At 44.8% G+C, this 25,062-nt stretch overlaps 2 protein-coding genes across 3 annotated transcripts in view; both read left to right on the forward strand.

The window, feature by feature from the left end:
* Nucleotides 1-408: 408 nt before the first annotated feature.
* On the forward strand, nucleotides 409-10,982 carry LOC118231500 (overexpressed in colon carcinoma 1 protein homolog). The gene is made up of 6 exons (XM_035425325.1): nucleotides 409-751; nucleotides 5,730-5,754; nucleotides 7,687-7,719; nucleotides 8,231-8,310; nucleotides 10,090-10,138; nucleotides 10,306-10,982. Exons 1-5 carry the CDS (start codon nucleotides 709-711, stop codon nucleotides 10,092-10,094), a joined length of 186 nt encoding a protein of 61 aa, XP_035281216.1. The 5' UTR covers nucleotides 409-708; the 3' UTR covers nucleotides 10,095-10,138; nucleotides 10,306-10,982.
* A 2,622-nt stretch (nucleotides 10,983-13,604) lies between these two features.
* Nucleotides 13,605-25,062, forward strand: part of LOC118231489 (homeobox protein DBX2-like) — a 94,569-nt gene continuing 83,111 nt past the window's right edge. Inside the window, exons 1-2 of one of the 2 annotated variants that reach the window (XM_035425305.1) lie at nucleotides 13,605-13,938; nucleotides 15,932-16,005. Coding sequence is in view for 1 of the 2 variants with exons in the window: in XM_035425304.1 (XP_035281195.1) it covers nucleotides 15,380-15,427; nucleotides 15,932-16,005 (122 nt within the window). In the remaining variant the exon portion in view is untranslated. Of the gene's footprint in view, nucleotides 13,939-15,304; nucleotides 15,428-15,931; nucleotides 16,006-25,062 lie in introns of those variants that run through there. The other variant, XM_035425304.1, reaches the window with a different exon arrangement.

The following is a 25,062-nucleotide window of genomic DNA, read 5'->3' on the forward strand; positions in this document are numbered from 1 at the left end:
TGTGACAGATGCTTTACTTTATGTTGTGCTCCTTGTGAGGAATTTAAACTTGAAGAGTGCTGTATGCATGCAGGTTTGACATGCCCTATAAACCACCTTAATTCTGTTACAGAAGTGGAGCCTTGTCATTGGCTAAGACTCAAACCCCACACCCCTCCTCATCCTCCTCCACCTCCTCCTCAACCCCCCTCTGTTGCCTGGGCAACCTGTCAGGGTGGAGGGAAAGTGCAAAGCATTTGAGGGCATAGCATCTCTCCCCCCATCTCTCTCTCTTTCCCTCTCTCTCTCCCCATCTCTCTCTCTCGCTCTCTCTCTCTCCCCATCTTTCTCTCTCTCTCTCCCCCTCTCTCTCCCCATCTCTCTTTCTCCCTCTCTCCCCATCTCTCTCTCTCCCATCTCTCTCTCTCCCTCCCTCCCTCTCTCTCTCTCCCCTCCTCCCTGTATGTGTTCCTGCCTCCATTCTTCCTGAGCGCACATTTCTGAAGGAGGAGGAGAGAGGTACCACTGCTGCTGAAGAGAGGGACTGCTGGAAAACCAGTGGCAGAGAGAGAGAGCATTCTACATATCCTCAATCTGTTCTCTCCTTCCTTCATCCTTCCATTCCCATTTATCGCCCCTCTTCCTCTCCTCTCCTCTTCTCTCCTCCCTCTCTTGCCTCTCTCCGTTTCTGTTCTGCTTCCTGCCAAGCGAGAGGGGGATCCATGCGAGATGGGCTGTGGAAATTCCTCAGCCGCCAGCACCTCTGGAGGGGGTGAGTGTGTGTGTGTGTCTGTGTGTGTGTGAGTGAGAGAGAGAGGGTGTGTGTGTATTTGTGTTTGTGTGTGTGTGTGTGTGTGTGTGTTTGTGTCTGCCTATCTGTGTGTGTATTTGTGCCTCTATGTGTGTGTGTTTGTGTGTCTGTGTGTATAAGTGTGTATGAAAGTATGTGTTTTTAAGACAGAGCGCGAGAGAGAGCGTGTGTGTCTGTGTGTGTATGAAAGTGTGTGTGTGAGTGAGAGTGAGTGTGTGTGTGTGTGTGCGAGAGAGAGAGAGTGAGTGTGTGTGTAGGTGTGTGTGTGTGTGAGAGAGAGAGAGAGTGAGTGTGTGTGTGAGTGAGTGAGTGTCTGTGTGTGAGAGAGAGAGTGAGTGTGTGTGTGTGTGTGTAGGTGTGTGTGTGTGTGTGCGAGAGAGAGAGTGAGTGTGTGTGTAGGTGTGTGTGTGTGTGAGAGAGAGAGAGAGAGAGAGAGTGAGTGTGTGTGTGAGTGAGTGAGTGTCTGTGTGTGAGAGAGAGAGTGAGTGTGTGTGTGTGTGTGTGTAGGTGTGTGTTGTGTGTGAGAGAGAGAGAGAGAGAAAGAGTGTGTGTGTGCATGTGTGTGTGTGGTAGGGACCGCTGGATGGTTTATCCGTGCAGTGTGAGATTCCCTCAGTGTGGAGGATGAGCCTCGCCTCATGCGGCTGCAGCTGGTCTCCAGCAGCTGCCGGTGACCCGGAGATGGAGATCAGGAGACGGGCAGGGAGATCACCGAGCCAAGGCCTCCAGCTGAGCCTGTATGCTGTGTGCTCTGCTATGGCTGGCCTGCACTGATCCTGGATCAGCCCAGTCTATACGCGTTACACTCTGCTTTATCTGATTTTGACCTGATAAGGACGTTCACAGAATACAAGCATTGACCGCGTGCACTAGCCAGTGCATTTTGGCAGTAACTGATTCTGATTCTGTGATATACTGTGATAGCCACGATTCTGTGGGTTTTCCCTGTGGCTGATGCAGCGATATATTGTGATATCCACGATTCTATGGGTTTTCCCGGTTATTGATGCTGCCATCAGTTGTGATATTCCCAGTGCTGTGGGTTTTCTTTATGACTAATGTTGTGATATATTGTGATATCCGCGATGCTGCGATATGTTTGTAAATCTCCCAGCGATGCTACATAGCAGTAAACCACAATTAATTATCAGACTTCAGTTCATCAGTAGAAGACTGCAAGAATAGCCAGGATTCAGATCCTCGTGTTACTCATTGGCTGATACCTGATAGTCCCTCGTATCCAGGGAACCACGTCTTTCTGAACCTCTGTTGAACTGAGGACTCTGTAATTGCACTGTAGTTAAAACCAGCATGCAGACCGGCCCTCCAGGACTGGGGTTGTGTACGCCTGTTGTTAAGAATGACAGCAGCGTGTGTGTATGTGTGATTGTGTGTCTGGGTGTTGGGGTGTGTGTAGTGTGTGTGTGTGCGCACATGAGTTCTCATGCCTGTGTGTCTGTGTTTGTGTGTGTATGTGTGTTAATGTGTGTGTGTGTCTGTAGGTCTGTGTGTGTGTGTGCATGTATGTGTGTATATGTGTGTCTGTGTGTGTGTGTGTGTGTGTGTGTCCGCACATGTGTGTGTGTGTTTCTGTGTGGGTGTGCATGTGTCCATGTGTGTGTGTGTGTGTGCACATGTGTGTGTGTCTGTGTGCGTGTGTGTGTGTGTGTGCGTGAGTGTGTGTGTGTGTGTCTGTGTGTGTTCACATGTGCGTGTGCATGTGTGTGTGTGTGCACGTGTGTGTGTGCGTGTGCGTGCGTGTGCGTGCGTGTGCGTGTGTGAGTGTGTGTGTCTGTGTGCATGTGCGTGTGTGTGTGTGTGTATGAGTGTGTGTCTGTGTGTGTGTGTGTGTGTGTGTGTGTGTTCACATGTGCGTGTGCATGTGTGTGTGCGTGCGTGTGCGTGCGTGTGCGTGCGTGTGTGTGTGCGTGTGTGAGTGTGTGTGTCTGTGTGCATGTGTGTGTCTGTGTGCATGTGCGTGTGTGTGTGTGTGTATGAGTGTGTGTCTGTGTGTGTGTCTGTGTGCATGTGCGTGTGTGTGTGTGTGTGTATGAGTGTGTGTCTGTGTGTGTGTGTGTGTGTGTCTGTGTGCATGTGCGTGTGTGAGTGTGTGTGTGTATGAGTGTGTGTCTGTGTGTGTGTGTGTGTGTGTGTGTGTTTAGTGCTTCAGCAGATACCCTGGGGAAGTTATAAGCCCGTGCATAAGCCCAACGCTGTGACAGCAGACAGTAGTGTGGGCTAATCACAGCACAGCTAGACCTGCTCCCTCTGTGAGACGCGAGACTCGCAGAACAGTGCTCAGAATTCAGACGTGTGACTCAGATTCCTGCTTATGAGGAGGTGGGTGGGGGGTGAGCAGTATTAATGTGAGCCGTGATTGAGAAACAAGCTCAGAAGTCATAGATATTAGCTGCTCCGGATATGGACTGTTTAGCTAATTTCCTGTTTCCTGTAGGAGTGCGTGGGGGAGTATATGACATAGAGAGTGGTGGTGGTGGGGGGGGGGGGGGGGGGGGTGTGAGAGAGGTAAAGAGAGATGCGGTGAGAAAGAGAGGGAGGCAGAGAGAGATGTAGAGTGAGAGGGAGAGAGAGAGAGAGATGGACACGTGGAAAAGGCTCCTGTTGCTTGCTTTATTGAGCATGTGGACCTGCTCGGAACCTGCTCTGATTGGCTGCGGGTAAATGACCTTCAGTGACCCCGTGGAGCTGGCCTGGCTGCTGGGAGCGCAGGAGCAGGCTCTTCGGTGGAGAGCAGTCCGGCGGCGGGAAAATTAAACGCTGTCAGGCGGCCGAGAGCCCTGCCATGCCCGGCCCTGTGCTCTACACAATTAATATTATCACCTCGTATTTACATTATTAAAATAATACAGTAATAATAACCTTAATAATACACCCTCAATGTAATGTTTCTAGCTCAAAGTGAGTGCAGTAGAACAAATAATAAAGAAGCATAACATGAGGCTTTTTTGGACCATCTACTCTCGCCCTTGTGTATTCCTGAATTATGTACATGTGTGCGAGTGATATATGTGTATACGCTGTCTTAGAGAGAATGTATGAGGTGGTTGCGGAGATGAGACTGCTCCAGGTCAGGCTGATTGCGACGCTGCGTGCGTCTGCTCCCATGCTAACGCCGAACGCGCGCCCGGCTGGGCTTCTGTTCTCTCCTCTCGTCCACAGAGCCTCAGGGGCGCGCAAACTGATTAAGCTCCTCTCCGTGAATATCGGCCAATTAAAGATCGGGTCCCCAGATGTCGCCGTATTCCGGGAAGTCCCCTCGCGTTTCATTTTGTGCCGCCTCAGTCGGTCCTTATAGACATTTCCATTAACGTGCAGAAGAGCGCAGGCTGAGATCAAGGTGAAAGTCAGTGTTTTTTATTTTTTTATTTTTTAAAAACCTCCGAAGGCCATCCTGAGCTTCGCGTGACAGGGTGGGGGAGGAGGGTCGCTGTTTCAAACGCAGTTCATCCTTCTGATCTGTCAGTTGGAACTCTCAAATTGGATTTCTCATCCCTAATTAATTTATAACTGGACAGATCTGAGGATTCCACTGCACCTTATGATCTCAGACGCACGTGGCTAACAGATTGACTCCCTCTCTCTCTTTCTCTCTCCCCCTCTCTCTCTCTCTCTCCCCCCCCTCTCTCTCTCTCTCTCTCTCCCTCTCTCCCCCCCTCTCTCTCTCTCTCCCCCCCCTCTCTCTCTCTCCTTTGCAAAGCGTACAGTAATACATTGTAACTTTAACACAGATTATCAGTAAACACTATGATGTGCTGATTACCGTGGCATGCAACAGGAACCTCTCCGCTGATTGCTTTTGATGACAGATACTGTACGTTTTCTCCACGGTTCTCCCGTTCTGGATGTGGGGTTTAGCCGATGCGGACGGACACCCGAGGTGTTGCGCATTTACTCAGGCGCTGATTGCCACCGGAAACCGCCACTCAAGAACCCCAGGGGGCGGGGCTCGAGTGCCACTCGGAAGCCGGCCGAGCCCCTCGTTAAACCCGCAGCCGGAACTCGGGGTTCTGAAGGGGGCAACGCTTCTTTTCTTTTCGCGCTGTCGGATTCGCGTTGGCGCCTTTTCCCGCGTCCCGGTCTGGTTAACTTCAAAGGGCTGGCTTTCGATGGTCCCGGCCGGCGAAGCATTAGTCGGAATAGAGCGCTCTACCTGGAGTTATTGTTCACGGTGTTGATTATACGGCCACACAGCTTTGATTTCAGTAACATCAAAAATAAATAAATAAATAAAATAAAATAAAAAAAAGATGGTTAAATAAAGAAAAAAAAAAGAAAATTCACGTGCAACATGGATCTGTTACATCCCAAACCGGTGTTTCTTCCATATATATCACACGTTTCAAATGCATTTATACATCAATTCTCCAATACATTACAATGATTTTTTGATTTTGACATACAGCCAATGCCTTGCTTTGGGAGGTCACAAAGGTGTGTGCGTGCACGCGTGTGGCCATGATGTAGATGATTACACATGCACACGCGCAGACACAGACACGCACACACAAGCAGCAGACAAAAGAGGCGTCTGGAGTGTGTGATTCATGCAAGCTGTGTTGAAGTAGACACAAAGCTTAGAGTCTCTGTTTACTGGTGATTGTGTCTGTGATAGGCTTTCCTCTCCATTCCCCTGTGAAGGATGAAGCCTCTTCTCTGAGACAGCAAGCATTTAAAAGTCAGGACAGAGGGTGCTAAACAGTCAAGAACTACTCTTGTCTGCTGAATTAACTTTACAGGCATGGATTATAAACAGGCTTTCAGTGTCTTTTCGCTGGTGTAGCGCTTTTTTATTTGTCTAGTGTATTTATTCAGATACTGGACCATTTGTAAGCAGTCCGGAATAATTATGTGTAACTGTTGTATTAAACAACTGTGATACAGACTGAGATTGACATTATCTTTTTTCTCTCCTTCTTAGGTCCTGCTGAAGCCGCCAAAGATGTGTAAGTATTGGATGGGTCTCCTTAAACTCATCCTGGCTGTCAAACTGTTTAATTCCTTGTTATATTTGTCATCTGTATTCTTTTGTATTGTACTCTTGATTGGTCCTCAGTTATCCTCTGGACACCAGGTGCATTGTGGGGAAGGGCTTAAATTTGTTGGGTATCATACTGTATATGCTATATCTGTTGGAGGACTTAGACTCACCCTTGGCCAAAAACTGCATGTTAAAAGCAGAGAGGAGGAGCATACGGTGTCTGGCAGTCATGTACCTGATCGATGTATTGAGTGAGAACACAATGGCCATGGTTTCCATTAAGCCCATGATGTATTTCGAGGACCATTCTGCTCTGCTCATTCGCCCACTGGTTCAAAAATATGAGCAGTGGCGAAAGGTGTAATCTGCGGGTGATCTGTAATACGCTTCCTTCACCCGCCCAACCCCCCCATGTTCATTTGTTTCCCCCGCATTGTGGTGATTTCTATTTACAAATTCGATTTGCTCTGTGGAGCCTGAAGGCTGCCCAGAACCCTGCGTCTTGGTTAGCAATTTTTTACTCTTATTTTTCAGAATATTTCTGAATATTTCACCTTCTGTATGCCTTTTCAAGCCATTCCATCGCCTTTGTTATTCAACAACTTGGGCGTGAAATCACAGGATATTGGACTGAATTTAAATTCCAGACTTATTTCATAACTGGCTGGTGACTGTACTGGTCGTGGCACAGCGATAACATCAATTCCATGCTGCTCAAACCATTGGGTAACTACGTCTTGCCTCGAAAGGCACTCTTCTCTGCAGGAGAGAAATACTGGAACTTTAAATGCATATCCAGCTGGGGGCTGCTTCCGGAAGTCGATTTAGAATGTTTTGACGGAACAGTTCAGCCATTTCCTGCAAAAAAATAAAAAGAAAAGGAAAATTACAGGGATTTATAGCTTAAATATATAGAGGTAGCCATGGCACCCAGGTAATGGCACAGAGGTGGCGGTGAACATTTTTGGGTTCAGTAGAGAATTCTCCTGAAGCCCTTTTGCTTGTTTCACACTTTAAACAACATGTTATAAGTCTGTAACATAAATGAATGATGTTGCAGCGGATTATTGTCACTTTATTGCATCTCATTTGAATGATGAATGATTTTTAAGATTTTATTTAAAAAAAAAAAATTATAATCTTTTTTCCCATTGTAACCCTGAGTTATTTGTTTACAAAATAGCTTCAAATATATACTCAAATTATTACATACATATATAATATAGGTGCACTAAAATTATTATATACAATTGAATACAAAATAGAAATTGCCTGTAGAGAGTGGATTACTGATCCAGATTGGTGAGTTTGTTAATCCTGAAAAAGGTTTTTTTTTTTTTTTTTTTTTTTTTTAAAACACAAAAAGTTTTGAGGACCTTTATCAGTTTGAGTCATTTGTGTTCAGTCAGTACAGAGAGCCCTGGAAATGACGTTCACTCGGTTAGAGGGATCAGACAGGGACACAGCGCTGGCGTAACAAAGAATATTTCCGGATCGTTCTTTTCGGAAAGGTGCTGTAAACATGGTCACATTTTCACTTGGGCACTGCCATGGCAACAAGGCTGTCCCAACCGCGAGCGGCACATTTAAGTGGCTGCTTTGGCGTGTGGAATGACCCTTCGTAACCCCGTACATGATGTGTCCTGAACAATTTTATCATCACGCCACAGTGTTTGAGTGCTCTGCCCTGCCTCTGGAGCCATAGGTCTCCAGGATCAGAACCAACCAATCAATCCCTCAATCAATCCAATTAGAAAAGGCTGTAGAAAAGGCTGTATTAAAGTATTAAAGAATGATGTAATTGTGACAGCCGCTGTATTGTCTATTATCTAGATCCACGTATAGTCACAGTCCTCTACTTCAGGTCACTGATCTGTGATTTTTTATCTCTAAACAGGACAGATGAGCCCTCACCAGATGAAAAAAGGAGGTATGTGAGATTTTAATAATAAAAGTAATGTCTAGGGACGCACTATAATATATGGGTCGTATCAGTATTAGATGACAATAGCAAAATGGACTTATTGTTAGTCATTCAAACCCCTTTCATTTATTTTTATCATTTCTATCAGACAAACTGACAAGTAAGACCATACAAAAACTACGTAGCTGTCTAGACCCATGCTCTCTGCTTAATAATAAAGTAAGCATACTGTAATATTTAGTTACAAAAGTCTAATTTTTCCTTCATGAGTTGATTATCTGCCGTCATCTACTGTAGCCATGAATATGGAAACTTTGTGTTGCAGTTTGTGTGTGTGTGTGTGTTTGGTGTGTGTGTGTGTGTGTGTGTGTGTGCGTGTTGATGTGCGTGTGTTTTGTGTGTGTTAGTGTGCATGTTTGTGTTTGTGTGTGCGTGTTTGGTGTGTGTGTGTGTGTATGTGTGTGTTCATGCGTGTTATTGTATGAGAGTATATTTTTACTCTTCTTCTCCCTCTCAGGAACTATGGCGGGGTCTATGTGGGTCTGCCAGTTGACCTGACCGCCATCGCAGGCAGTCAGTCCAAGTCCACACGCAAAGGTAAGGACCACACCCCCCTCCGAGCCCACAAATCCCCTTTGGCACATTTGAAAGGTTTCACAGCAGGAAAATGATTGGATAAGGAGTAACACTGCTGAGCTGGAATCACAAAAGAAACGTGTTATGGCCTTTAAAAAAAAAAAAAAATCAATTTCAAACGTTCTACTTTATGCTTTATGCTTTATGAAAAATAAACGATTAAAGTTGTGTTTGCAATATGTGAGGTATTGCAATTGTAATCTATCACCTCATGTTTCATTTCCAAATTGGGAAAGCAATTTTGGACTAATGCATTCTCTCACTCAATTACACCACACAACTGTGCATATCAAATTCAATTTTTACATATTTACATATTTATCAAAAAGGGCAAACCGACACTCAAGGTAAAGCAGCTGCTATTGGTGGATGCGTAAATGCAATTATCAGTTTCCATAGCAAGTTGAGCCATCAGCAGGAGAAAAAAAAGGATAATGGAAAGAAACAGCCAAAGCGTGTTTTTGTGAGAGGAGTAAATAAAATAACGGATGAATTAATTCTTGAGTCAAAGGCGAGACGCACACACGCGGCGTGTGAAGCTCAGCACTGATATTGATGCGAGGTGACAGCTCCGCACAGGTTGTGCTGTGGCAGCAAAGACAGGGGAGGAGCCGGCTGCTGCTAATTGGTGTGTGCAGGCAAGCAGAGAGAAGCGCTGAGCTAGGCGAGAGGGTTGGGGGGGGGGGACGGGGGGGGGGGGGGGGGGGGGAATCCTAATGAAGCTGCTGGAGGTGTAGAGCAGGAGTTTTGGTGAGTTTTTTTTTAAAGAGCCGAGTACTCTGTTAATTTTCAGATCACTCAGCAGTGACAGTGTGCATGCTGAACACACACACCCACACACACACACACACACACACATGCACAGACACACACTAAACACACACACACAAACACACACACACACACACATGCACAGACACACACTAAACACACACACACAAACGCACACGCACACGCACACACACACACCCACACACGCACGCACACACACACACACGCACAGACACACACTAAACACACACACACAAACACACACAGACACGCACACACACATGCAAGCACACACATGCACACACACACACACACACACACAAACACACACACAGACACACACGTACACAAACACACACATGCACACACACACACACACACACACACACACACACACACACAAACACAAACACACGCGCACACGCACGTATACACCCACCCTGATCCTGGTCCCCAGAGTGCAGGTAAAATCTGCGTGTGTGAGCTCACTAAGTAGCCTGTGTTCACCTGAAGAGCGGAGGTCTGGCTGTGTATCAGCGACGTGTTATTCCAGCCTCACCCCATGTGGGAGGGATAAAGCTTGTTTTTGCCTTTTGTTTTCCATTTATAGGTCCTGACAGCAATTCTCTGCCAATGGATGCATTTCACTTCATGTTTTAATGAAGCAATTCAGAAACGGCGCTGGGATATAATATTGCTTTTATCTTGATACATAAAAACTGAAGTGACATTTCCAGATGCTTAAAAGGGCTATTACGATAATTAAAAAACCGCTAAATAACAGCACGATCCACAACAAATGTTTTTCTAAGGCACACAGATCACCACACAAAAACAGAACAGCGCAGTATGTAAGCAGTGGAAAAAGTTCGCCTTTTCTCTTTTGTGCTTCAGTATTCAGTGGCTTCTTTACTTTTAGTTTTGCACGTGCCATGTTACACTGGCTTAATCCTGTTTTCCCTTCAACAGATTAACAAAAAATGGCAACCCACAAGGATCTAAGTTACAGGAAAAAACGGTAGGGTTCCTCGGTACGTCCTGTAAAACGTTTTAGCGAAGCAGCACCTCAGATAGAAAATCTGAACTTAATCGCATATGCCAATACGTAGTGCATGCTGGCTTGCCTGATAATATACCTTTGCCTATGTTTTTACATGCTGTCTTTAATGTCTTCTCATTGGTCAGGTCTCATTGCCAGACGTTCAATTGGGAGTTGGAGCTGCTATGAGGAGCAGTCTCACCTTCAGAAACCAGGAAATACCTACAGTTAGGCTGTATCCAAATAGGCAATAAAGACACAGACCACCGAGCAGGCAAATCAACAGCAGGAGCTTCCCTACACATCCTTCAGCCACTGTTGCAGATTTCCACAAGACGGATGCGAAAACAGACGCAATCGCATGCTCTTTCAAACACCAAGGAAGCAAGGGCTGATCTATCTTTGTGTGTGTGTGTGTGTGTGTGAGAGCGTGCAAGTGTGTGTACGTGTGTGTACCTGCGTGCGTGCATGCGTGTGTGTTTGGAATGTCGACTGGCTTGAAGGTCAGAGAGACCTTGAACAATGTGCTTGCGGAGAAAATGGCCGCCAGCGACATCAGAACAAAAGCACCGGGGGGGACGGCGAGGGAAAGGTTGGCTAAAGATGGAAGTCGGGGTCCCAGGTGCCGGGTGCGATGGACGTATAGGCGGGGCCTGAAGCAATGGGAGTGTTAGGGGCGAATCTCTGGTGGCACTAAAGAGGCTTTATCGCTGCAAGAACCCTCAGGCACTCTGACAGCCCGAGCGCAGCAGCGTAAGAGCAACTCAGACAACTGGAGGGGTGTGAAACAAACCTCGCTGCTGTCACATCAGCTCAGGAGCTGGGGGCGTGGGGGGGTGTGGGGGGGCGTGGGGGGGGGGGGGGGGATTTCTCTCAGGGGATCACAGGAACACAGCCAGAGACTGATTGATCTACAGGACTTAAGACAGATGGAAATAAAGGGTTTCCATTTTCATCCGAAAAACTACAGGAGGCAACATGGCTCCCGGATATGTTTTGTTTTGCAATTGAATTTCTTGATACACACATACGGGGGACTCAGCCTTAAGAGTTGGCCCTGGGGTGCGTGGAGAACATACACAGCCCTGCAGGGAGGCTGTTTATTCCTTGCTGTGATGAATACATCAGGAGCAGCCACTGCCTCTAGGCCATTAGTGTCCTGCTGAGTCTGCTGCCATGCTGTGGGAGGGCCTATTTAAACAGATGCTGTCCCCTGCAGGAGTTAATATTGCAGCTAATTTGTGAGATCTGTGCAGGATCAGGAACATTAGCCCCTCCCTCCGAATGTTAGCCCCTCCCATAGAATTGTGGCCTCTCTATAGCAACACTAACCCCTCCCTCAGAATGTTGGCCTTTCTCTAGCAACACTGGCCCCTCCCTCATAATGTTGGCCCTTCTCTAGCAACGCTAGCCCCTCCCTCATAATGTTGGCCCTTCTCTAGCAACGCTAGCCCCTCCTTCAGAATGTTGGCCGTTCTCTAGTAACACTGGCCCCTCCTTCAGAATGTTGGCCCTTCTCTAGCAACATTAGCTCCTCCCTCAGAATGTTAACTCTCTCGAGGAACATCAATTACTTCAATTACAGGCAAGCTCTTGGAGCACTTGGCCTTGATCAAGCATTTAAACAACTGTTAAGCAAAATCGTATCCCTGTTCTATTTAAAACGAAAGAAAAGAAAGAATTTTCCTCCCTGAAATAACAGACAAGCTTGAGATTTATTCACAGGCAGTATGGTTGGAGTACTTGAGTTTATGGTTCAGCCACACAATCAGAATTTTATGTAAACAAATATTTCTGTAACTTTTTATAACTTGTCTTATTCCAAATAGTTTTTTCAGAATTTGAAGTGTGTAAAGTAGTTTATTCTTATTTCAAATAGCTTTTCAGTATGGGAGAGTGTAAATAGTATTAAAATGAAAAGTGACACGTGCTGAAGTAAAGTAACTCATTTGTGGTCAGTGATGCCTGATAATCTTCAAGAGAGAAAAATATTTAATAAAATTGTAGTAAAATTGTGATTATATTATTATAAAATTATTGTCATAACCACCTCAATAATATCTCATTGAGGTTATGCTTAGTGTTATGACATTAAATGTGAAATAAGTTGGATATGGTTGAAAACTGTAATCCTTTACTGACTTCATATTGTGTTTCGATTATCACAGTGGCCCTAAGACTAAAGTAGACTTCATTAATTAATGCAGTGGAAAGGAATAAGCTATTCATGTGTTTTAAAATCTAGAGCGGAGGTGGCCAGCCCTGGTCCTGGAGGGCTGCACGGTCTGCTGTTTTTTGTTTTCTCCTCAAATACAACAAGAGCACTTTAGACCCAAGAAACTGATGGGGTGAGTTATCTGTGTCATCTGCTGCTTCAGCTGATTAATTAAGTGTGGCGTGACAAAAACCAAACACCCTGTGGCTCTCCGGGAACCTGGGTTGGCCACCCCTGGTCTAGAGAAAAGAGAAACTCCTATTGGTTTTGAATAGACCAAGAGTGCACAACAATGGCTGATCCATTTCAGGATTTTGTGCTAACCTCTGCGCTTAATCTTTTAATTAACTCAGTCATGTCTTGATCTGGCATTTGTAAAAGCACCAGCATAAGCACCAATTACGGCCGCAGACTGCAAGTGTATCCTACAGATTTTACTGTGCTCAAGTACAGGTGTGAACGAGCATAGTTTATAGAGCTGTCAGAAAACTAAGGCTAAGGGAGCTGGTGGGAACAAAGAACTGCACGTAGACTAGCCCTCCAGGACCGGAGTTGTGCACCCCAGGAATAGACAGTTCCAAGAATCACTTGGTCTAATGGTCGCTGTCTCCTCTCTCCAAATGTAGGTCATTGGACACCACTGTTTGTGATAATAGAGCGATGTACCACAGTCTATTTCTAAGTAGCCGCTATTGATGGTGCCTCTGTCATTTTTTTTTTGATGCATTATCTTGAGGATCTATTGTGTACAGTCCACCATAAGTGTGTTTTTACAGTAGCAACGGATTGAACTCTCATCTTTACTTACCACTTGCTGTGTCTTAATATGCCTTATTTTAAAAGCAGTCTGCCACAGCAAGCACAACTTATTGTTATTTAATGAAAAAAGACCTGCAGTGCTGTGAGAAATATGCTCAAATGGGGGATTCAAGAATATGGAGAAAAGCCCTACATCAATCAGGGTTTGCATCTTTTTAAAAGAGTTGTGATTGAAACAGGGTTCTTGGTTCATGCACCCTTGATATTCTGCCTAATAGGGTTACATTTTTTATTTTTTTAGACCACATAAAATAAACCAGCATTACCAACTGACAAAGTCTGAGACTTTGTGAACTCTCAATTTGGTATTTATTACAGTCAAATGTTTTAAAAATATAAGAAAATGTAATGTCTAATATTTGAATAGAAACTATGTGGTTACATTTTCATTATACCCAAGTTTATTCATTTATGGGGCCCCAAAACACACTGTCTTTGGACAGTGAAATGACAAGGTTGGAAGAGGTCGGGGAAGCGCCTTTCTGGAGGTTTGTCTGAATGTCATGAAGCTTAAATAAGAAAGTGCAGCAGGATCCCAGAGGAGGATGTGCGGCAGGGATAGGTCAGTATTCCTCCTGATTTTCATCCTTTCCTGCTAACCAGGACTGATTAATAGGTGGGACACCAGGAGAGTTAAATCTCTCGCTAATCAGTGGCATTAATCCATCAATTAACTTTCGGGTAGAAAAGAAAAGCGGCAGTACCACCGGCCTGGAGGGCTCGATTTGAGTACACCTGGTGTTCGGTAAGTAGGTCAGATCGCTTATCCTTGAGATCTGCAGGGAAGGTCAGCTTTCACAGCGGCTGTCGGATGATACCGGCTTTCAAAGCTAGCTGTCCTGTTGAGCCTCGACGCCTGACATTGTCAGTCAATGCAGCTCACTGTTACTTAACCCCCGCGTTTCTTCTCGACTTTTCGGCATGGAATATTCTTCCTTCATATCACACACCACTCAAGGGTTAATGCAAATAGAGAGAATGCCATATCTCTTTCAAACAATGCTTTCCACTCTATTTTCTCTCAATATTTGAAATGCCCATTTGTATTCGCTCCTTACTGGGACCTCCACTGTCGTTGCGGAAGATCGCAGACAAGAATGAGCTCAAGCAAATAAAGTCGCTGCCACTGATTTGCACCGCGGTTCGTAAAGTGCTCGACACAGCATGCACAGCTCAACCGGCAGACCGAGGGCCCCTCCATTGGCCAGCAGGTGACACCGTTGCACAATGAGACACTAGTCCAGTGGTAACCAACCCTGTTCCTGGAGATCCAGCACCCTGGAGGTTTTCATTTCAACCCTAATTTGGCACACCAGACTCTACTAATTTGAAGCTCATCAGAGATGTTAGCTGTCGAATGAGATGTTCTGTTAGGGTTAGAGCGAAAAACTACAGGACGATAAATCTCCAGCAACAGGGTTGGGTATCACAGCACCAGTCCAATGTGGCTGAAACCTTCCCCTACGCGAAGCACTTCCCAAATGTGCTTCATCCTGTGAAGCTGCTAACTACAGCTGGCGCCGGCACTATACCAGACCGGGAGGTAAAATATGCAAAAAAAAAAAACAGCCCTTTGCTACGTATAAACAGGCACAGTCCTGAGGTAGACAGATAAAAATGTAATGGAAAATTATATTAACACCAACAAGCTTATAGATATCCTGTCTTTTTTAGACAAGTATAACCATTTGAGTCATCCATTTATTCTTAGTGATTGAACTGAAAAGACAGGGCAAAGAGAAACGTTTCAGCATGCTTGGAGTCTCATGACTTGGACTCGAGCGCAAATTTGACGACTTGCCTTGTCAACATAAATACAATGAATGAATAAATAAGCGTGATCCGAGAGAGTGTGATCTCTTCCTAAAAATGCTCTCATTTTATCCATACAATGAAGCTCTGATTACCAACCCTGTTTTTGGAGATCTACCGTGTTATACTTTCTCGCTCTAACCCTAACGAAGCACACCTCACCACACCACAGCAAAAGGTATTTGCTGAGCTGCGAATTAGTAGAACCAGGTGTGCCAAATTAGGCTTGAAACGAAAATCTACAGGATGGTGGATCTCCAGGAACAGGGTTGGTAACGACTGCTGTTAAGGTGTCGTCTCCACAAATAGAGTAATCTGATTGGTTTGAATAGCTCGCGAAAAAAATTAACCGATTTCGCTGATTATTTAATTGCATGTGGCATCGCTCAAAATGCACCGAAAACGTCTTGTTTTATTGCAAGGTACCGTGCATCATAAGCAAAAAACATAACCCGTACAAACATCATCCGTAAAAGCCTTTCATGTCGTAAAATACGCAGTGATATTTTGAAATATTGTATTGATTGTGTCTCATTATCTCGCTTGCTCATGATGCCATCTAAATTTGGTCTCGCTAACTAGCTTAACGCGGTAAACTAGGCTAGATGTTTAACTTGCAGATAGCCAGAAAACTGGTTTAATCCATAAAAGATGGTTTTTGTTGGGTGGTATAGCACAACCAAGAAAAAAAAAAGCCAAACATTTTCGAATTTATTGAGGGAAAGCTTTAAAATGTATCTTGGTCAAAGTGAAGCAAACGTACTTGTAACCTTTCCCCTAAAGGTAAGGTTTTTTCTTTTCTTTTTCTCAAAGAATCAACACTGATTATTGTAATTAGTACGCTGCTGTAATTAGTATGTTATGCTTAAGCATGCCTTATTTGTATATTCCTGACATTGGCTCCCTGTATTGTTAATGTTTGGCAGTTCACGGAGTTAATAGCTGTGGAGTATTTTCTATGTCAAGATCAGAATAGTCCCAGATGCACAGAAGCCTACAGGTGAGTTTTCAGCAAATGTATCTCTTTACCAGTTGAACCATTCACTCATGTAAAAAAAAAAAAAAAAAGGTGTGAAAAGTACTTAAGGATGTACTAATTCTTGTCACAGTGGTGGTCCCCTATAGCTACATAAAGTTGTAAGATCAGGAGAGCACAGGCAAGCATGGCTATCTCCTCTGAAGTGCTTTTACCGGTGCCACGGTGATAAAGAAAAAACCGATCCGGTCAGCTGTACCTGGTCCTCACTGAGCTAGTTATACACTCAGTGTGTGGTGGGGCTGCTGGCTTCAGTCCACTCGGGCTCAGTCAGGATTGGATAATGGATGTGACATGTTTCACACTGGGAAGAAGTATCCTGTGTCTCGTGAAACTCTATTAAAAGAGTCAGTGAAAGGAATCAAATGAAATGCGTCGACTGAGAGATGAAGCGCATAACGGTAAGCCTGATACTCAGGAAGTGCTCAGGTTATGTAGATGGGATATATGGACATGCAGGTGGATAGAATGAATTATCCCAGTTTTCACAATGCTATCTTTTCTAGCACCATCACCAAAAGGAAGTATACATCAATATATTGTCAAAAAAATAAATACATTAAACAGCAATGCATATTATATGTATGTTGCAATTGCAGAAAGTTGAAGTAGGTTGTTTTTACATATTTTCTTGAGTGTTGCAGTCTTTCTGGCCTTGATAACATATTTGGATTCAATATACTGGCAGTGCCTGCAGTTTTTGAAAGGGTCCTTAACGTTTTTGAGAGCTTGCTGTGTTATGAATGATTTGGATGACTTCCTCAGATAATGCAATCACCAGCAATGACTCATTCTGAGCAGCAGGGGGGAATCAGACGGGGTCGTAAGGGTTGTATTGAAGAGTCAATTCAATTTGTCCCAAATAAACCGGCAGGAAGACAGAAAAACTGTCACAGGAGCCATACGCGAGGCTTAGGTGGCCATCGGCAAAGATTTCTTTTATTTTCCGGTTTATTGCGAAATCTTTGAGCGGCAAAAGACCTTGTTCAGTTTGAACAATTTCACCGAACAAAAGCAACGCATCACAAAAGTGCCCCCCCCACCCCCCCGGAACTTCTGTGTGATTCAGCTGTAGGTGAATATGTGACTCCCACGCTTTCCAAATTAATGAGGCAGAAGTTTGAAAGTTTTGATAGAAACTGTGGTGCTCCCCGATTCAGAGAGCAGAGGATCAAGGGTATTTCTGCGGTTTTTCCAAAACCAGAAAAGTGAAGAATACAAAATCTTATTTGAATGTAACTGTGCATAATAAAAATAATTTTTTTTTTTTAAATCCTAGCTTTTAAATAATGACATAACTATCAAGCAAAAAAAATACCAGCACAGATTCAATAGAGTTATCTAATACTCTGTTCTGTGTTCTGGAAAGTTCTGTCTACCTATTCATGGCCAGTGCCGTGCTCAGCGCCAAGCTCCTGTAGTTAAGAAGCAAAGATGACGGAAAGCACACAGGAGTAAACCGAATATAAAGTTTTACATTTTACAGATTCAGTGAATTATCTGAGTATTTGCAAAAAATCACAGGCAGTTTGTACTGTTATCACTCAAGACAAGGCAGGCAGTCTTGCAGCAACATATTCGGCCACCAGGTGTCAGGATTGCACTACAAAAGAACTATCATTCCTTTGCTGATGAAAGGTTGATGAAAATCCGTGGGGATGTTGGCTCCTGTGTGCTAAAATCAAATGCGTCCAATATGCTGGACTGTAGCTGCCTCATGGCAAAAAAATCACAGTACTGCCTTAATGTTTTAATGGCTTCTTGTTAGTGCTAATCTTAGGCTGCTGAGTGCAAATCTAGCAAAATGAGTCACGGCACAGTTCTAATAACAGAGCCTTAGCAGCCCTGGAACATTTATACTGTAATCAAGCAGGCTATCAGAATGACTTCATCCCCTATTAGACAGGCTCGGAGGGAGGCGTTGCCTCCTCTGTGGGTCTAATTAACTGAATAGGCAGAAATAATTTTGGGGTTGTCAGAGGTTATTTACTAAACATTATTTTTTGGACTTCTTCTCCTCGTCTCTTCTTACTGTCTTTAATAACCATAACTTGGCTTTCACTCAGCGGGAGGGAGAGAAAGGGAGTGAGAGGGAGGGGGAGAGAGAGACTGGGAATAACCCATATAAATTTTACCCTACATAGAGGACCTGACTGACAGGAGAATGTGTGGCTCTTTGCTTAGATCTTGGGTTAAATTTAGTTTTCAGGTTATGGTTTCCTCCGCGGAGAGCAGATCTCTGGAAATTTAGTATGGAGGTCACTATTCAGGGAAAGCACGAGTGACCCATTAACCTGGTTATGCACAGATAGCCACATGCCTTGCCTTTGATCCATTTACATATAGATGCATGCGGTCCGAATTGATCATCATTTGCCCTGAATATCCCTGAACTTAAAAGAGGGTCTGTTGGCAGCCTGTTTGATCAGAGCCATGAGCGATAATTCAGTCTTTGACATAACCTGTTCCCTCTCCATAACTCCAAGAGACCATCTTTGAGTATCGTTTAAAAAAAAAAAATTAAGCTATATGTGAATTATGGGAGTTTACATGGGGTCAAAGGGGACAGATGTTATTGTTTGCGGGGAGTGGTCATTTCTGTCCAAACCCTGCATTTAGTTCCAAACTCTCAGAGCTGTGTAATTATGGTGGGGGTGCCCCGCCCACCTATAACTTGACGGGCAGCATATCTGCCGTCCATGCATTATGAATATGGCACGTATATATTGGAATATGTCTGATATGACCTGGCATAAAATCAGTTTTTTTTTTTTTTTAAATGCATGTGCATCCCACTTATGGAAATTGAATATACTGTAAATATGTAGACTTTTATGAATGCAACCTAATGATAGATACACTGCTGTGAAATATATTTATCTTAAATATTCATAAATTTGTGAAAGGGCAATAATAATTTGTATGTTTTTGAGAGATTTTGATATCGTATTTTTACTTTCACTAAAACGTACTGTTTCTGTGAGGATCTGCACTCGAGTCCAAGATGACTCGTGGGGGGGACTCTCCCCCAGTGTGCGCCCCCCTCCTTGCAGTGCCCCACGTGCTTCCCATTACAAACCTAAAGTGGGGGCTGGCTCTAGGACACATGTTTCCATTTAGAGCAGGTGAAACAATGTAGGAAAATGGATCTGTTGCATTCCATGAAAGAGAGAGAGAGAAAGAGACCCTAAAAGCACCCTAATACAGATGTCTTTCTCCCTTTCGTAAGTCATAAATTACCTTTTTGCGTTCATTTATTATGATTATTGTGACGGAGAGGGGCCAGGTAGAACAGAACGGGCTAGTCCTTGGGGAGGGTTGGGGTTCACGGGTTTGCCTTTGCCACGGGTGACACGCACCCCGGCTTCAAAGCGCCGCGCGGGTCCGCGCCGACTTCCCGCCATCCATCCTTATTACCGCCGTCCTTATTGTTACCCCGCCCCTCCTCCTCCTCCGTGGCGGCCTGTGCGTTTCTGTTGCAGGCTCTGCCGGGGGAATCCATGGGCCTGCGCCTCGGCCCCGTCCAGGTGTTTCTGCTTAAAACATCTGAGGAGACTCGCGGCGGGGCTTTGTGGGTGCGGGGCTGTTTTTCGGGGGGGAGGAGGACGCGGGACGCGGGGCCGGGGGGGTCTGGGGTTGTTTTGCACTTCAGAGAGAGAGAGCCAGCCTTCGGCCACAGACCGGTTCTGAGGGATCCCTCCCCGCCGAAACTGGTCCCCTGGTCCTGGGGTGCCCTGAGGCTCTGCCTGGTTTTCTTTGTTCCCCTGCGCTGATTTTATCGATTAAAGCCGCTGATTGGACAGTTAACTCGCCTCACCTGGATTCTCAGGTCTGACTGAGCCGCAGATTTAATGGAGAAAATAAAAAACCAGCAGGTCATGTGTAAGGATACCTGCTTTACAACAGTATAATTCCTCCCAGATCGAAGTGACACTAAAAAGCTTTGTTATGATCTAAAGCTCCAGCATTAGAGGACCTACAGTGCCAGCTGGTCTATGGGTTTTTTTTCCGATCTGCATCCAATCAAGGCCTTGGAAACAAAGTATTATGGACTCTTTAACCAAACAGTGCAGCTCTCCTGGAGTTTGAGACCCCTGTGTTTGCCGAAGCGTTGGCGGCCAGGTGTGCGGTGTGTCAGGTATGGACACGCCCCCGTTCATCCTGGTACCACCAGGAGGAACACCTGGAGCTGGTAGAGGGCAGTGATGGAGAGAGAGGGGGGGGTAGCTGTCCCCAGACTGCAGTAAAGAATGTCTGCTAATATGAAGGACTTAAACAATCCTGATGACAGCAGTGAAATCCCAGGGGAAGCCTGCCATGGATTTCTCAAACTGATAGGCTCCTCAGAATTGGGTCAAGAGGAATCCATTCACAAATTCTATCAGATAAAAGTTGAGATTAAAGAGGAGAGGAGTTTTTTTTATTATTTCTTCAGGAAAAACCAGTAATATTTTGTCTGGCGCGTCTGCCAAAACTCTCTGTAGGCTCTGTGCATTGGTTTCCCATCATGCTCTGTGGTTTCCCTTGGAAACCAACTGCTTAAGGTCTGTGATGCATTACATTCCATTTCATTCCATTCATTTAGCAGACTCCTTTATCCACAGCGACTCACAGGAGTCAGGAGAACATGAGTGCATTCACCTGATTTAAACAAGTAGTCGTGGCTAAGGACTCTGCACTCAGAAAGGTGAACAAACTCGTAAAACTCCTCACCTACAGCATATTCATAAAACGATGCATATTTTTCTATCTCACGTCTTGACGCAGTTGTAGTTTTTCTTCAATTATCCTTAAAAAGCTTCATTATGCTGTAGCTTGTCCACTGTGCTCCGGATGAAAGTGAATGCGTAAACATGATGGTAATTTTGGTAACCTTTCAGCCAAGTCTACAACCACAGTTTTAGTATTGTGCCTATTACCTTAGGAATTCAGTGTATTTCGGGGACACCCAGTATCGTGTATCCTGGTCTCTTTTCTAAAAACATAGAGGCTGGGTCTCCACATCTCACTCAATTGGTTTGTCTCAGATCTTCTCAGTCTGCCATTGGTTCATCTTGATCTGCTTCTTCGTTTCACCAAGATCTGTAAATGAAAACAATATAAAAAAAGAACAGATGTCAGTCACTAAAAAAAGAAAAAACAATAGACTGAAATATACTCTGTTGAAAATAATGTATTTTCAAAGTTGCCTTTGTTTTGATTTGTTTGCTGATTGCAGTTAATTTCAGGAAACAGGGGATTACAGACCGTTAGAGATTCGTTCCAAGGCTGATTAAAGCAATTCTTCCTCTTCTCTCTGCTTTTCTGGCTTTGTCCACAAAAACAGTGCGGCCTAAATTTTTACTGGATTTCGCTCACACAGGAAGTCACTAAAACCGAGACTGCCTGACTCTTGGCCCAATTTGTTGTTTTCATGCAATGTCACTTCCCCTGTTTGCCAACATGTGAGCTTTTGTCATGCCATTTAACCCACTGACTTCAGCCCTGGATCAAATACTTATTTACAGTCCTTTAGCTCTTTAAGCCACTTGTGAAATTCCTGCAGGTTAATGATTATTTTAACTGTTTTCCAACATTGCTCTAAGGAAAGAATATTATTCTTTTATACTAATATGAGTGTATGTCTTTGGTTGTGACATGTATGATAATAATCAGGGATCTGTCTGGGTGTTTTCAAAAATATAAAAAATTAATCCTGTTCTACAGTCGAGGCAGTCACAAATTCCATGAAAATGTTGACACTCTGCCTTGTTGACTGGTTCAAGTTGATGTTTCTTACTGTATTTGCCATCATGTAAGAACTTGTCCTATGCACAGGAAATAAAACGGGGGTGGGATGAGATGACTGTGGTCACCTCACTCATTGAATAGTACTGTGAGGAGCACCACCGATCTCAGAACACGTTTGTAGTAACCAGGAGAACAACACCACTGGTGATTGGTGGATACTTTCTGGCTGCGTGTCCAGGACCCCTGTGGAAATTAGTCACCAGAGAGCATCTACCAGTCACTGTGGGCATTGTCCAATTGGTTGTTATCAACACACGCTGTGATTGGTAGAGCTCCTTTTAGCTTTATTTCATGTAATGTGACGACATCGCTGTCTTACCCCTGTTATATTGTCTATGGTCATGTCATGTCATGTTGTGTAACCCATTGTCGGACACGTGTTTGTGTCAGTGTTAGCAGCACTAAGCATTAGGACGCTCAGCGTAGAGGGAGTGCTGTGAAATGGTCATATGGGTGCAACCCTTGTGCAAATCATTCCGCTGGTGTGGTGTTGAAGCTTGCTTAATGTAAAGGCCAAAGCATGATCGGATTGATGAGAACTTTGCCGTGCATGGCAACCATATATAGCAACCCTGAATTTGGCAAGTAATTCGAGGCATTATAGAGGTCTGGTTTTTGAGTCACCTGCTGTGTTATTCCAGCCGTCTGCCATGCTGTCGTAATTCAGTGATGTCAGGTAAAATTTACTATGCGGGGACATACAGGAAGAAAGGCATTTCTGTACGGGGCCAGTGCTTTTTTAGGCAGAAGTGTAGGGCATCCTGACTAATAAGGGACTGTTGGCACTCGCGGCGGTGCTGTGGGTGGAGGGGGAACATGCCGTATTTTGGCCTTCACGGGAGGATGAACCGCGCAACCGAAGCCTCCCTAGCTTTTGACCTTTGACCTCCCTGAACAGGAAGTTACCTCCCTGAGGAGGAAGTGGAGCTACTGCAGCACTGCCAGGTTTAATTAGCACATCAAGAAGCACGCTTCTCACTTCACTTGCTCACATGAAACAAGTCCAAACCAGAAAAATCTGTGTTGGCAAAGAACCTCAGAGTAGGTGATCCAAGATCAGTTTTCCGTCTGGTTCATAAATGAAAAGGTTTGTATTGGACAGGGTAAAACTTACCATAGACCAGTGGTCTAACCTGATCTAGGATCAGCTCATTTCTCACTAATAATGGACAAGGTTGTAATATGGACAGGGGGGTAACTGAACCTAGATCAGTACTCTGACCAACATGAATACTGGCTTTGATCTTGGAGAACTGCAGCCAGGATAGGGGAAGGTTGCCTCCACTCACTACGTAATCCTACGGCAGTAAATGATCACACATTTATAGCCCCACATAGAATACAGGGTGCTGTAATTGTGTGACTATATATCACTGCCTTTACATGACCAAGATAAGTGCTTCCGCTTTAACCTCTCCTTTCTGGTGGGCTGAGTGGAGTCTGTTAACTGTTCTGTTTCAGATCCCTGCTTTACACGATGAATAGAATACTTCACTACAAGACTTCAATCATCAGCAAAAGAGGCATGGAGTGGTTTTATTAGGTCATAACACCAGTTCAGTCGTACAAATATCAATGAATATGTGAATTGAAGTGTTTCACCGGAGGGATAAATTTTGTTTTGTTTGCTTTTTTCAATGATGAATCCTTGAACGCTACACCTATTACTCAGTCTCCCATTAAAACTGCTGGGTCCTCTAATTATACTGAGTTCAGATTTTGCTAAAATTAGTGGCTCCCTGCCATCTCCCATCAACATATAATGTTTTGCTTTTCCATTTATTTGAATGTTGCCATGGATTCATTCACACATAGCTGTTAATGGATTTTAATGTTGCAGTTGTGTCTTTAATAGTTGTTTTCCTGCTACAAGCTGTGATTTAGTCTTTAACTTTTTAAGACAAAGGGAAGCTCCTAATGAGTCATCTGTGTTCCATTTTTCGTGGTCTTTGTCTATGACCGCTCCCCCCCCCACCCCCCCATCCCCCCAGTATGCAATTGGAAATAGGTTTAAAAAACAAAAGTTACATTACATAACTGTTAATTCCTAGGTCAAAACTATCTGCATTGTTCTACCACAGACCGGAAAAAACAGCAACATATTGGTAAACAGGGACGTCGCCCGAGCCTCTCGGTTTATAATTATTCTATTTCGGGAGCCGTAATGCTACGTCTCTTGCTCCACGAAAAAAAAATAGGAGAGGCCAAAAATGGGGGCATTGCTCCCGCGGGCCGTCCTGGCCTGCGGTGAGCCGCTCCCCGCAAACGGAAGAGCGAACCCCTTCATCTCCGGGGTCCCTGCGGCTCCGGGACACGCGAGGGGGGGGCGGGGGAAGAAATGTGTACGGCTCCCCCGACCCCGGCTTGGTGGGGCAGAGTTTCGGATAGGGTATGGGACAGTGTTCCAAATGCATGCATGAATGTACTTCATTTGTGATGAGGCTTACCTCTGCACAACAAGCAAAGCTTCAGACATTTTGATTGTAGTTTAAAGATGCGTATATTTGGGATGCATTTAGTATTTCGTAGCAGGATGCATTTGAGTATATGCTTTTTTTGCTGTCCTGTTATGTAATTAACGGTTGTTGGGGTCAATTTTCAGTTCAGTCGGTTGACAATTTGTTGACTCCCAACCCTGCTGCACAGACGAGTAGAGTTAAATCAATCAATCATAATACGTTCATATGGCACCAGATAAGAAGGGACTAGTGCGTGCATGTGTGAGTGGGTGGGTGTGGGAGGGGGGAGGGAAGTGAAGTGTGTGTTGACGGGGAGCTCGGAGAGATTGGGATTGTGGCCCGAGGGGTGGGGGGGGGGGGGGGGGGCGTGAGTGTGAAGCGTACATACAGCCTATGGCGAGTGTTGGAATGCAAGCATGAAGTGGCGGAACACAAGAAATGGTGCCATTGCTCACATGAACCAAACGTATAAGTCCTGGTCTGCTTGAGCCCGCTTACAGTACCGTACAGCGCATTTTAACAAAGAATTTGTCACAGCAGACCTAGACATTAACCCACGCAAAGCAAGCCAGAGGCGACAGTGGCGAAGACAATACTTCCCCCCCGATGGCATGTAGGAAAGAACTTTCTGAGGAACCCAACTTGGGTCTCTGAACCCGACTGCGTGGGACGACTAAACAGAGGCGCACAATGGGCTGCGTTGTTCCCGTCGGGATTCGGACTTGGCGGCTGGAGCGGGTTGATTCTGTGGAGTCTCAGCTCTCCTCTCCTT

Source organism: Anguilla anguilla, chromosome 7 (assembly GCF_013347855.1).
Source record: "Anguilla anguilla isolate fAngAng1 chromosome 7, fAngAng1.pri, whole genome shotgun sequence".
NCBI lineage: Eukaryota > Metazoa > Chordata > Actinopteri > Anguilliformes > Anguillidae > Anguilla > Anguilla anguilla.